Source organism: Hydra viridissima, unplaced genomic scaffold (assembly GCF_058129835.1).
Source record: "Hydra viridissima isolate aposymbiotic clone 2 unplaced genomic scaffold, HvirCarnegie_v1 scaffold_4, whole genome shotgun sequence".
In the NCBI taxonomy this organism is placed as follows: domain Eukaryota; kingdom Metazoa; phylum Cnidaria; class Hydrozoa; order Anthoathecata; family Hydridae; genus Hydra; species Hydra viridissima.
This window is the reverse complement of record NW_028324303.1, coordinates 15,836,655-15,848,391: the sequence shown is the minus strand read 5'-3', so window position 1 is coordinate 15,848,391 and position 11,737 is coordinate 15,836,655. Positions and strand designations below refer to the sequence as shown.

The following is an 11,737-nucleotide window of genomic DNA, read 5'->3' as shown; positions in this document are numbered from 1 at the left end:
TAAAAGTTCGTTTTAATGCGTCCCATGTTTCCGACTGCAAAACAACTTCCTTTATAAAATTAATTAATAAGAATAAATGAAACCGCATTTTTTTGATTTTTTTTGTTTGTTTGTTTGGTTATTATCAAAAGAATTACTAAATAAAAAAAAATAGATAAATAAATACACGGAATTGTCTGATTATGTTCATGTTGTCTCTTGGTCGATATTTTTTGCAAAAAAAAAAAAAGTAAAAAAATGTTATACGACTCATTATTTATAAACCTTTATAACTTTTATACACTTTGTTTATACTGTTTGGAATAAATTAATTTTTTTTTTAAAGTTTGAAAACAGTTCTGCAAACAGTAAATGGACGTCAATAAACACGAAGCCGTAAGTAGCTTATTTTTTTCTTAAATTGCTTGAATGTTCATCATACGAGAAAAAAATTGTCTCGAAAGTATTTCTGAAAGTTATATCTTTACTCGATTAAAATTGAATATCTTTATAATATCTTAATCAGCTTTATTTATTTATTTATTTATTTATTTATTTGGGCAACATGTAAAAAGTAAAAAGTAAAAAAAAAATTTTTGATGTTAGGAAAGGGTAGCATTTAAGATGATCATTGAAATAAATGATGATGAAAAGAAGAAGAGAAAGAAAAAAATTAAAACAATAAATAGTTAATAGCTTTCAAAATTTGAATACGTGCTCACTTTACCCTAGTTGTGGAATTAAACGGTGGTGTAGATTATGGTTGTTAGTGCTGTAGTCTCTTCGAAACCCCACTGTGACACAATTATGGGCCTGAGGACATATATTTATTACAAAGCACAGATGTTTTTCTTTTTCCCCATCTCATCCCCTACAATTTATTATTAGCATAAAATTTAGTGTAAAAAAAAATTTTTGTGTATATTATTTCGTAAGTGTTGTCTAGTCTTCTTTGTTAGCAGTAATACAGTGAAGGAAGTTTTTGTTTGGAAAATGCGTATATATTTAAAATAACAACAACTTATCCTGAAGTTCGCGTGGCATAGTGGATGGTTCTAATACTGATCAAACCGCGTTTAAGGTTCGAATTAAATCTTAAACGCGGTTTGATCAGTATTAGAACCATAGAAACCATTTTGTAAACCTGCGTTATACAAAAATGTTTCTTTAGGTTTATTTAAATTTTAAATTCTTTTAACCGCGCTCATCAAACTTTAGTACGTGTTAACATTGTAAAAAGACAAGCATATATAAAACAATCCGGTGTTTTGTTGTGTATGTTTGTCAACTATGCATAGCAATTAAACTTATTCATCTCCGTGAGTCTAGACATCTCCCCAAAAACATTTTTACTATTTCTAATCTTAAAACTTATTTTATTTCTTCCGAGAGGCAGCTACTCCTCGGTCTCAACTAGTATATGCAAATACAAAGGAAATAGAATTTCTGATATTATGAAATGATGTTTAAGAAAATCATAGGATAATGACGATAAGAGGTAAAAGAGAAAGAAAACAGTTTACTGCAATAATTAAAAAATGTTTAAACACAATTTGGGATGTTTTTAAAAATGAGCAAATAGCTTATGTTGCAGTCAGTTTTAGTTTTCTTTTAAATGTTGTTTAAATTCTGGCATGTTTGAAAAAATGTAAAAATTATCACCAACATGCAAAATTTTACTTATAAATAGATAAAGTTCGCTTCTAATCTTAAATTTAAATTTAATAAAGAAATATTTTCACTCAAAGCACGATTTCCTAATTAGAAAATTATTTTACGGATAGATGTGTAAAGTTAAAAAAGTTGCACTAAGTTTTATAACTTAGGTCAATTAATGAATTATTATGATATTACATTTGAATTTTACTTTGTGTCACAAGTCATGAAAGATTACCAAGTAATGAAAAAAGGAGCCACTATCAAAAGATTAATAGAAAAAGTTTAAAGCGACCATGTAAAAAAACAATAGCATGTCAGCTTTCTTTTTTGAATCTTGATCAAAAATTTTTATTTTGTCATTTTGAAAAAAATTTAAGCCAATTTGCAAAACACTTTGTTTGTATAAGCCTACATAAATTTGAAATCGTTTGACTTAGAAATTAAAAATTAGAAGAACAAGTTTTTATTTGAGGAAAAAGGTACGTGGCACGAAAAAAAAAACTTGAATATGAAAATTAAGTTTTTTATGAGCCCGACTTTTAATATCTAACGAATTTTAAAATCCGCCACCAGATTTGTAGGCTTTTTGTAACAACTTTTATGCTTCAAAAACATCTTTCCCTATTACAAGAAAACGACCTCTCCGTTCAAATATTTAAAAAATTTCGGTTGCCGTGAAATAAAAAACAAAGTACTTTGAGAACTTTTATAATAAATTCAACAGCATTACAAGGAAAGAAATTAGCACGATGCGATAATCTTTGACGCGCTTTTGTTTGTTAGCAGTTCAAGTTAATACACATATTTTCCAATTCTGATTATTTGCTGCTGTAGCATTAATTAAAGCATCTGTTAGACAAAGGCAAAGTGTTAAAGCAAATCTAGGTGACTAAACTCAAATACAAGCAAGTAATTCATTTTTAGGATCCCTAATAGAATCAAAAATCGCAAGAAAGGAAAAATAACTATGATTATAAAATGTTAATATCTTTTAAACGTTCTTTCTTTTTATTTAAACTTTTCATTCGTTCATTTGTAAGTTTGGTTCGAGCTGTTTTATATGGAATTTCCTTCAAAAACTCTTCCAAAAACTCAAGCAACTCTTGTTTACCTAAAAAAAAAAAAATAAGTTAGAGATCTTCTTTGCTAGCACATCCAAATGAAAAAACAGTTAGTGTTCTAAATCTTTTTTTTTTCATGATGTAGTTTGAAATATTGCCTTTTTATATCTCTTATTTGTTTGTTTTATATTTTTTATTAGTTAAGCAGAAATTAAGATTATCAATAATTATTTATAAATGTATATCTATAATTTATATAGAACTATGGTTTTAAAATATTTATTTGTTATTTTTGGCGCTAATTTACTTTTCTACCCCCCTATTTTTATTTTTGATTATGATAGAGAATTTTATCCTGATTAAGAATCGTATAAAAACATAGACCTGAAAACTAAAGGAAAGTTCTCTAATTTGATGTTGAAGTGTCAAAAAAATATACCAAAAACGCTAGTACTCGCCATCTTTTTTGAAACTCGACTAAGTTAATAAATAATGCCGTAAACATGAAATTATTCATTAAAAAAAACTTTTTAGCCCGGTTTTTATTTCGCTAAAACATTTTATGGAGAACTTTGTTGTTTTTTTTTTTATTTTAGTATTTTTTTCTTAAAAAACTTCGAATTTCAATAAGTTGTTTTCTTATTTTCAGATTATGTAGATATTTTTTTAAAATATATTAATGATTTTAGATAGACAAATGTTACTATATACAAAAATAATAATCAAACGGAATATTCATCTACAGCTTGTTTCCCAAAGTGAAAATAAGAATGTTCTTCATTTCTCGATTTATGGGCCCAAACACAGCTTTAAATTTGGCTTTGCTTCTTTGCCACATTGCCTCAACCCTTCTTTAGTCGCGGTTGTTAAGAAAATAAGTAACGGCAATGTCTCTACAAAATTGATTCCAATCAACTACAGTTTTATTGCTACCAATTTCTAAATCCTTTTGAACGTCTTCTGCTGAAAGGCCACAACATTTTCCGGCGCTACGAGTCCAAATATAGGTAATACCTATTATTTGCCAAAGTTTCAGTTGAGATCTTTCAAAAAAACTTCCAACACAAATACTTATTTTCTTTTTGCATTGTTTTTGCATGCATCTCCAAATCTTTCCATTGACATTGTGACTATTGTTCGTTGCACTGGATGTTGCATCGAGGACAGATCATATTGATAGCAAGTAAACCAAATTAACTGCACCACCGGATGCACTTTATATTATTGTTTTTAAACCTGCGACCAATTTCCGGTAAATTAGGGCTATCAAACTCAATAAAAGTTGGTCCTCTAGCAGTCGCCATTTTAATTTTAAAACAGAAATACGGCTGTACAACGTCAAGACACAGTATCTGTATTTGAATATCTGAATACAGTATCTGAATACAGAAACATTTCTTATAGAGAGAGTCTTTTATAATTACATTTTCTTTTTTGCATCGGAATTTTCATGAATACTTTCGGAATTTTCATGAGAATTTTAACTACTTTCAAACACAGAAACCAGGCGGCTTAATTAAATAGTGAAATTTTAATGTGTTGAAAAAAAAGATGGCGAATATTAGCGTTTTTGGTATATTTTTTTAACACTTCAACATCAAATTAGAGATTTTTCCTTTGGTTTTCAGGTCTATGTTTTTATACGATTCTTAATCAGGATAAAATTTTCTATCATAATCAAAAATAAAAACAGGGGGGTAGAAAAGTAAATTAGCGCCGTTATTTTTTATGCTCATGATTATGTTTCAGATTGTAAAACATAATCAAAAGCATAGTTCTTAGCGTAAAAGATTTCATATTTTTTAAAAATGGAGATTACTTGGCAATTTGTTGTCATCAATGCAACTTTGAAATTTGTCCAGCAGTATTTTTTCATCTCTTTGCACCCAAACATGATACTCTCTTTCTAAAAAATAAAATGAAAAAAATGATAATAATAATTAGAGCATATTTGTGCAAAATAAAAAAGAAATATTTTTCAAAAAAAAGATACACACACATATATATATGTATTTATACTCTACACCACTATCATGTTTACATGATACTTGTGTAGAGTATATATATAACTATTAGGAGAAGTTTAGTCATGTTAAATCTGGTTTATTTGTTATGACTTTTTTTAAATGTTTAATATATTTTAATTTTTTCATTTATTCTGTATGTTTTGTTTTTGTTTTTTTTATTTTAGCAAATAAAAATGTGATGAATAACACTGGAGCGCCATGTGTCTTGAGGTATTTCTCTTTTATTTCAGTCATTTGTTTTTTTGTTTTGTTTTGTTTGTTTAATCTTTAAAAAGCTTTAAAATATTTGTTTTTTTTCTAAGCCAATAATTGTTGGCTGCCAAATTTTATGGAAACATTATTTATTATAAATATGATTCTCTAGTTTACAGATAATTTTATTTATATCTCAGAAACATTCAAACAGTTAACCATTTCAAAAAAACTAATTAAAAATTATATTTGTTACTAAATAATTAGATACCTGCAAAATCTTTTTGTGGTTCTTCCACTTTTTGTCTCTTTTTGTTTCTTTTCACAATTTCTAAGAGAACAAATGATACAAGTTACAAAAAACCATACTTTTCAACAATACTAAAATCTGACAGTCAAATTAAGAACAGTGTTTAAAATTTTGAATGTAGATCATTCAGTTACACTGAGGTAATTTTTGACCTTTTACATGATTTCAAAAGGTAGCTAAAATTTAAATAAGAATGCGAAACTTTTGAAACAAAGTACTTTTATTTATTAAATGCTGAATTAAATGAAAAAGTTTTAGCCAAAATATAAGATAAAATTTATGGGATATTATGGAAACTAAAGTAAAAACAGTAAATTTAGAAACATTAGAACAGCTCTTAAATGTTTAAATTTCTGCATAAGTTTGGACTTTTTGTGCAAATTTATGCAAAAAGACTTTTTCTTATATTATTAAGAAAACATAAAATACTTTACCACAAATTTAACAAAAACTGTAACTACCTTTTTGACTTTCAGCTGATGAATCTGCATAAGCTTTATCTATGTCATTTTTAGGTTCAACATCAGCTTTGTTAGATACAAGATTAATAGTTTGAGGGAAACTTGAGCTCTCATTAAGTGTCTTGGAACAACTTCCATCTTTTTAAGAAAATAAAATCAAAAAGATATAAGTTAAAAATTTTTTTTTTTCTAGTTTTTTCTAAGAGCTGAGCTTAAGTGCTCTTTTTCCTACATGAAACATCTGTATGATAAATTCTCAAATTATAATAAAAAGTTAAACCTACTTGAGTCAAATTTAAGAAGATGTCTTCCAACTTTAGTTATCTCCATCAAGGCAAGTGGTACTTGGTAGGTGTTTTCATTTATTTCTTTTGAATGGCCCATATGCTTAAAAAATACTGCTCTATCCTTTTCAGGTAAATCAAGGGCAGAAAATAATGTACTCACTCTATGTCGATTTGTAGTGGCTTTCAAGTTTTCTGGTTTTTTTAGATTTAATTTTTGAATGACACTATGAACAGCATTCCAACCAGATGTATGTCCTTCAGAATTTCTTGTACATGCAAATAAAAACTTATTTCCTTCTGGTATATTTACCTCTCTTCTTATATTGCTATTAGCTATAATTTTTAATGCTGGAAGGGTATCTGGAGGAATAAGAACAGGAACTAGATGATTGTTTCCTTTTCCAGACATAAAAGTTATTTTTAAAGTTTCAACTAGCTTTTGATCAATCTCATCTAGATCAAGCAAGCGTTGTTTGTCTATCCATATGTTTTCAATAGCTTGTTGGTATTCATCAAGATGAAGCCTGGCTGGTTCACCACCTTATATGTAAAATGCAAATATAAAATTTAAAGTTTGTTTTATATAACTACTTTTATATAAAAAAAAAAGCTTCAAAATTTTAATTTTTTCTACTTGGATTATCCTTTTATTTGTTTTTCTAATATATATCACATTTTGTATATATAAACACTAAATATAATATTAAGACATTTGAATAAGGACAATAATGATAATAATAGAAGTAATAATGATGATAATAATAGAAGTAATAATGATGATAATAATAATAATAATAATAATAATAATAATAATAATAATAATAATAATAATAATAATAATATTAATAATAATAATAATAATAATAATAATAATAATAATAATAATAATAATAATAATAATAATAAAAATAATAATAATAATTATAATAACAAAAATAAAAACTATTTTCATTTTACAAGCAATTTTTATATTATGAAGATGTTTTATTAAAGAATAGAAAATAAAAAAATAAAAGATAAACAAAATTTTTATAGTTAATTTAAAACCCTTTAAAGATGCTAGAACCATTCTAAAAACTAGTTTTTGATTTAAAAACATCATAACTTAGCTGTTTTCAAATTTTTGCCCCAAGAAATGACCTCTCAAGATGGCGGCGATCAGAGCTCTTAGCGGTGACCAATGTACATTATACAAAGTTTTACAAAAATACAATTAAAAGAAAAAAATGATTAGAGCTACTTATGTTAGAAAAACAAGACTATGAAATAAATTTTTAAAAATTTTCAAAGAAATGAAATGATTAGACAACGAAAGAAATTGTTTAAATATCAAACTTCTAAATATTCAATTTAATTTTTAAGTGCAACTTACGATTAAATTAATATTTATGTATAACTTGAGTACAATTTAGTTCTTAGATATCCAATGCAGAGTACTAGAAGGTTGATAACACAACTGCATGTTACGCGGCAGTGGTGTCTACTTACAATTTTGATAAACTTTATATTTTCAATTTTTGTAGCAAGATACCCGATAAGTACATCCTGCATGAACTATTAGCTGAGTACTTTAAGTATACACAACTCATGGGTTCCTTCTAGGATTATTTAATACATGAATGTAATTAATGGATATATAATATTTAATAAGAATATTAAATAAAAGATATAATTTTTTTATATTATACTTTATTCTTTCCCGCCTTAAAATGACTTAAGGGCCCCTTAAGGGTCTCTTAGTGGTTCAGGGTATTCTAAGAGCGAATTTTCTCAAACAATTTTTTATCAAAACTTAAAAATAGTGACTTACATTTCTTTTCAGCACAAAATTAGTATATTTTTGATGATTTTTTAAAATTAGGGTGTGTTTAGGGCAGATCCTAATAAGGGGTGGGTTAGGGCTAAATTCGGGCTAGCCCGAAATCGGCTCTAATTTTCTGGAATTTTAAAACTCGGAAAAAAACGATTTAACAGAACAATTTTGCACACATCACAAAGAAACTCCGTAAAGCGTATATTGACGTAATTTCCTTAAAATATTGTAAATGTAGTTTGAGTGGTTTTTTTTATGATAGTAATTGAGATATTTTTACAGATTTTAAAAAGTATAAATTGTATGCAAAACTTAAGTAGAGGAGAGTTTTTTAATAAAAGAGAAAATGTAGAATTTAAATGTTGTGTTCACTGCGAGAAAGCTACATGGTTAGTTCCATTAAGAGAAAGTCATGAAAGTAAAGAAGAATCCAAGTGTCATTTTTTATCTCTTTATATAAAGCTGTTATATTTTTGTTTGAATTTGAGTGAAAACAAAATTCGAACGTCTCAGTCTCCACTCCCAAATGTAAGTTTTTAACATTATCAAATTTCTTTAATGTGATTTTATTCATACATAAATGTATGTTATCAGTTGCTAAATTTCATTGTTAAAGTAAATATCATTTTCATTTAATTTTAGTCTGATTGCATGAGAACATCTCTTAATTTGTCTGATGTAAGTAAAAGCTATTTTTCTGCTGTTTATTGTGATGAGATGATTTATTTGTTCTTATATGAATGTGTTTTGTTGCTACATTTTTTTTTTTTTTTAAGGTTCCCAGTATTCAACTACCTGTATCACCTACTCAGTCAGTTGTAAGTTTTTGAAAATTGGAATATAGTTATATTTTAGGTACACAAAATTTTGATTGTGTTTTTTAATTTTTTAATGATTTATATATATTTATATCTGGGTATATAAGGCCACCATACTCTAAAACCTTTGGATATAAATAATGATGAGATTTCATATGAATCTCAGGGTCCATATGTAGGAATACATATGGCCAAAGGAATACATATAAAATATGTATTGGTTAACATATCTTATTTAATTAAATTAGAAATAAACTTTTATATTAGCTGAGTATTAGTTTTATAGTGGTACAAAACTGCTATAGACTTTTTTTTTTTTAAGGGGTGATTGTAAATTGTTTAAGTTATGTAACTATTGAAAATAATATTTGTTGTAACTTTAGTTAAGTCCCCGTGATTCCTCTGATTCAAGTTAACTGCCTATGCATGATAGTATGCTTGGTGTTTGTAGCCGGCTTAAAGTTGAACCATTTAGTACACAAGGTTTGAATGTTTTTTATTACTGGGACTAACTAATTATTTTATAAAAAGTTTTGGCTTATAAAATGAATGGGAATAGTATTATATTTTAAGTAGTATATCAGTTATTGTGGTTATTATAACAGGACAGTTTCTTATGAGTGCATACAATTTTCATGAACTGAATACGATCCAGTCTAAGTTGGCCAATCTTGAGCAGCAACAGGGAAGATTGGAGGCACGTGTTGCCTCCAGTGATCCTATTGATCAGAATGTCTGTCATACACAATTTTCTATCTTTACTTCTCTGCAGCAATATTCTGAGATTGGAAAGCACCCAAAAAATATGGTAAGTTTTTATCAATTTCTGATTATGTAAGCACAGCCATGATGTATTACCCTTGGCAAGGGAATATAGTATGAATGATGGTACAATATATTTAAGTTGTTAACTGATCTTTTTTAGTTAGCATGGATAAAGCGTGAAGGAGAGTTGACTGTCTATGAGCACATTTCACAGGTGCTTAACAAATTGCTGGCGCATGACTTACAGCAGAAGATCAATTGGCCTGGAACACATGGGAACCAGAAGTTTTTTGATAGCCTGGAAAATCAGCTCAAAAGTGAGTGCAATCTACATCTACATATAATTGTAGATTTAAATTAGTACTTATTTACATATTTTTTCTCTTTTTTTATAAGTATTTAAATAATTATAGCTTCAACCTTAAATTTATTCCCTGGCACCTCGTCTAAAGAGATAGAATTGAAAGTAGCACGATTTTTTAATAACGCCAGAGATCGCGCTAGTGGTCATCTGTGGCAATGCAAGAAAAAGACACTTGAAGTTTCAATTGAGGAAGAGAGTAAATCAAAACGAAAATCCTCAACAAAAAAATAAAAAGACTTTTTTATTTTTTTGTTGAGAAAAAGAAATTTTTAAAAAACTTTTATAAATAAAGATATCATGTAATGATGATTTATATAAATATTATTACATAAACTGTGTTAAACTATTGAATATTACTAGTTTAAAAAAACAACCACACTTTACTACTCATACAGGATGAGTAATAAAGCGTGGGTTTTTTTTGGCCGCTTTAGGGCTTGCCCTTAAGGGACCCTGAAATTTGGCGCGGACATTTTCATAAAGGTCCCTTAAGGGGTTGCCCTTAAGGGACCCTGAAGTTTTTTTAAGGCGGGTTGTAATATTCCAGCTCTTAATAATTGAGTCAAATGTTTTTGAGTTGCTGTTCAAAACAACTTTAAAAATTAGTAAGGGAATTTTTTGATAATATAATTTGTTGGTTATCAAAAAATGTATCTTTTAAATCAATATTTAAATCATCTACTATACTTTTGTATATTTGTAATCAATATTTAAATCATCTACTATACTTTTTTACCTATATTGTATACTATATACTAGCTAATATATTATGGTTACAGTTATACAGAAATTAAATCACAATGCCAAGTTGCCAAAATATTTTATTTTAAAAAGAAACTCAACTGCCTACCATGGAGTCGTGTTATTGACATTAGAGAGCTTACGATATGAAAACTGCAACGGCAACGGAGACGACAAAGGTCTGGATCGAGCGGTTGCGACTAGCAGTTGCGGTATTCATATAAAATTAGTTACGAATTTCTGCTTCAAAAAAAAAGAAAACATCTTGAAATAAACAAAAAAAAAATTAAAAATGGCTCCTTTAAGAAATGTTAGAAATAGTTTATTGCTTGCATTAGAATCAAATATAGACGACGAGGAATTTTTACTACTGTACAAATTTAATTCGTCTAAGAATCCAGATTTACCGTTTTGGAGTTATAAGCAATTTTGTTTAGAAATCATGTCTGATGATGAATGCAAAAGTGAATTTAGATTTCTACGTAGTGATATATATTGCTTACTCAATGTACTTCAACTACCTCAAGAGTTTGTATGTTATAATGGGTTAAAAGTTACTCCGGTAGAAGCACTGTGTATTTTTTTAAAACGATTCTCCTACCCATGTAGACTACTCGATATGATACTTGATATATATATATATATATATACATATATATATATATATATATACATATATATATATATATATATATATATATATATATATATATATATATATATATATATATATATATATATATATATATACATTTATACTTATGTATATATCTTAAATTTGTATCAGAAATTAAATAATTACTTTGTTACACTTTTGAAGCAAGTACTACTTTGATCTATTTTTAAGCCGTTTTCAGAGAACACGAATTTCAGCGTTTTGACGTTGCGTAAAAAGTTTTAAAACGGCATTTCAGGGAATCCCATCCATTGCGCATGCCTAGTGTCAAATATTTGTCATAAATTGTAGAAGTTGCCGTTGCAGTTTTCTTATCGTAAGCTCTCTATTCTAGCACACGACATTAGGTAGTTAAAAACTATAAGGTACATAAATCATATAAAAAAATGCAAATTATTTGAGAGTTCTGTCCAAGCAATTATTAAATTACCATGTTAGCAGTTGCAAGCAGGTTAACAATTATCATTTTAGACCTAAAAACTATGTTTCTTTGGTCTAAAATGACAATTGCTAATCAACGTGACAATATAGTGAAGTTGGTAATCAACTTGACAATATAGTCAAGTTGGTTAAAAATTGTCAAC

General features: G+C 27.4%; 1 protein-coding gene across 9 annotated transcripts; it reads left to right on the top strand.

Annotated features, from left to right (window-relative positions):
• The first annotated feature begins 2,293 nt into the window (after positions 1 to 2,293).
• LOC149890119 (uncharacterized) lies at positions 2,294 to 10,082 on the top strand. 9 transcript variants are annotated; one of them, XM_090084580.1, is made up of 10 exons: positions 2,294 to 2,808; positions 4,891 to 4,936; positions 6,010 to 6,037; positions 6,182 to 6,224; positions 6,434 to 8,467; positions 8,566 to 8,607; positions 8,991 to 9,090; positions 9,213 to 9,415; positions 9,533 to 9,689; positions 9,786 to 10,082. In XM_090084580.1, the coding sequence occupies exons 7-10, from the start codon at positions 9,030 to 9,032 to the stop codon at positions 9,965 to 9,967; spliced, it is 603 nt and encodes a 200-aa protein (XP_089940706.1). In that variant the 5' UTR covers positions 2,294 to 2,808; positions 4,891 to 4,936; positions 6,010 to 6,037; positions 6,182 to 6,224; positions 6,434 to 8,467; positions 8,566 to 8,607; positions 8,991 to 9,029; the 3' UTR covers positions 9,968 to 10,082. The 9 variants fall into 9 exon arrangements, 7 of the variants coding, with proteins under 7 accessions (XP_089940706.1, XP_089940705.1, XP_089940704.1 ...); XM_090084579.1 differs by lacking the exon at positions 6,010 to 6,037; XM_090084578.1 differs by lacking the exon at positions 6,010 to 6,037 and having other exon boundaries at positions 6,182 to 6,276.
• The last annotated feature ends 1,655 nt before the right edge of the window (positions 10,083 to 11,737 follow it).

Bases quoted from the DNA above. Each gene is read 5' to 3' on its own strand.
- LOC149890119 (XM_090084579.1), top strand. From the start codon at position 9,030: ATGCATGATAGTATGCTTGGTGTTTGTAGCCGGCTTAAAGTTGAACCA. The intron at 9,416-9,532 runs GTAAGTTTTTAT...GATCTTTTTTAG, and splicing joins GAAAGCACCCAAAAAATATG to TTAGCATGGATAAAGCGTGA. The intron at 9,690-9,785 runs GTGAGTGCAATC...AAATAATTATAG, and splicing joins CCTGGAAAATCAGCTCAAAA to CTTCAACCTTAAATTTATTC.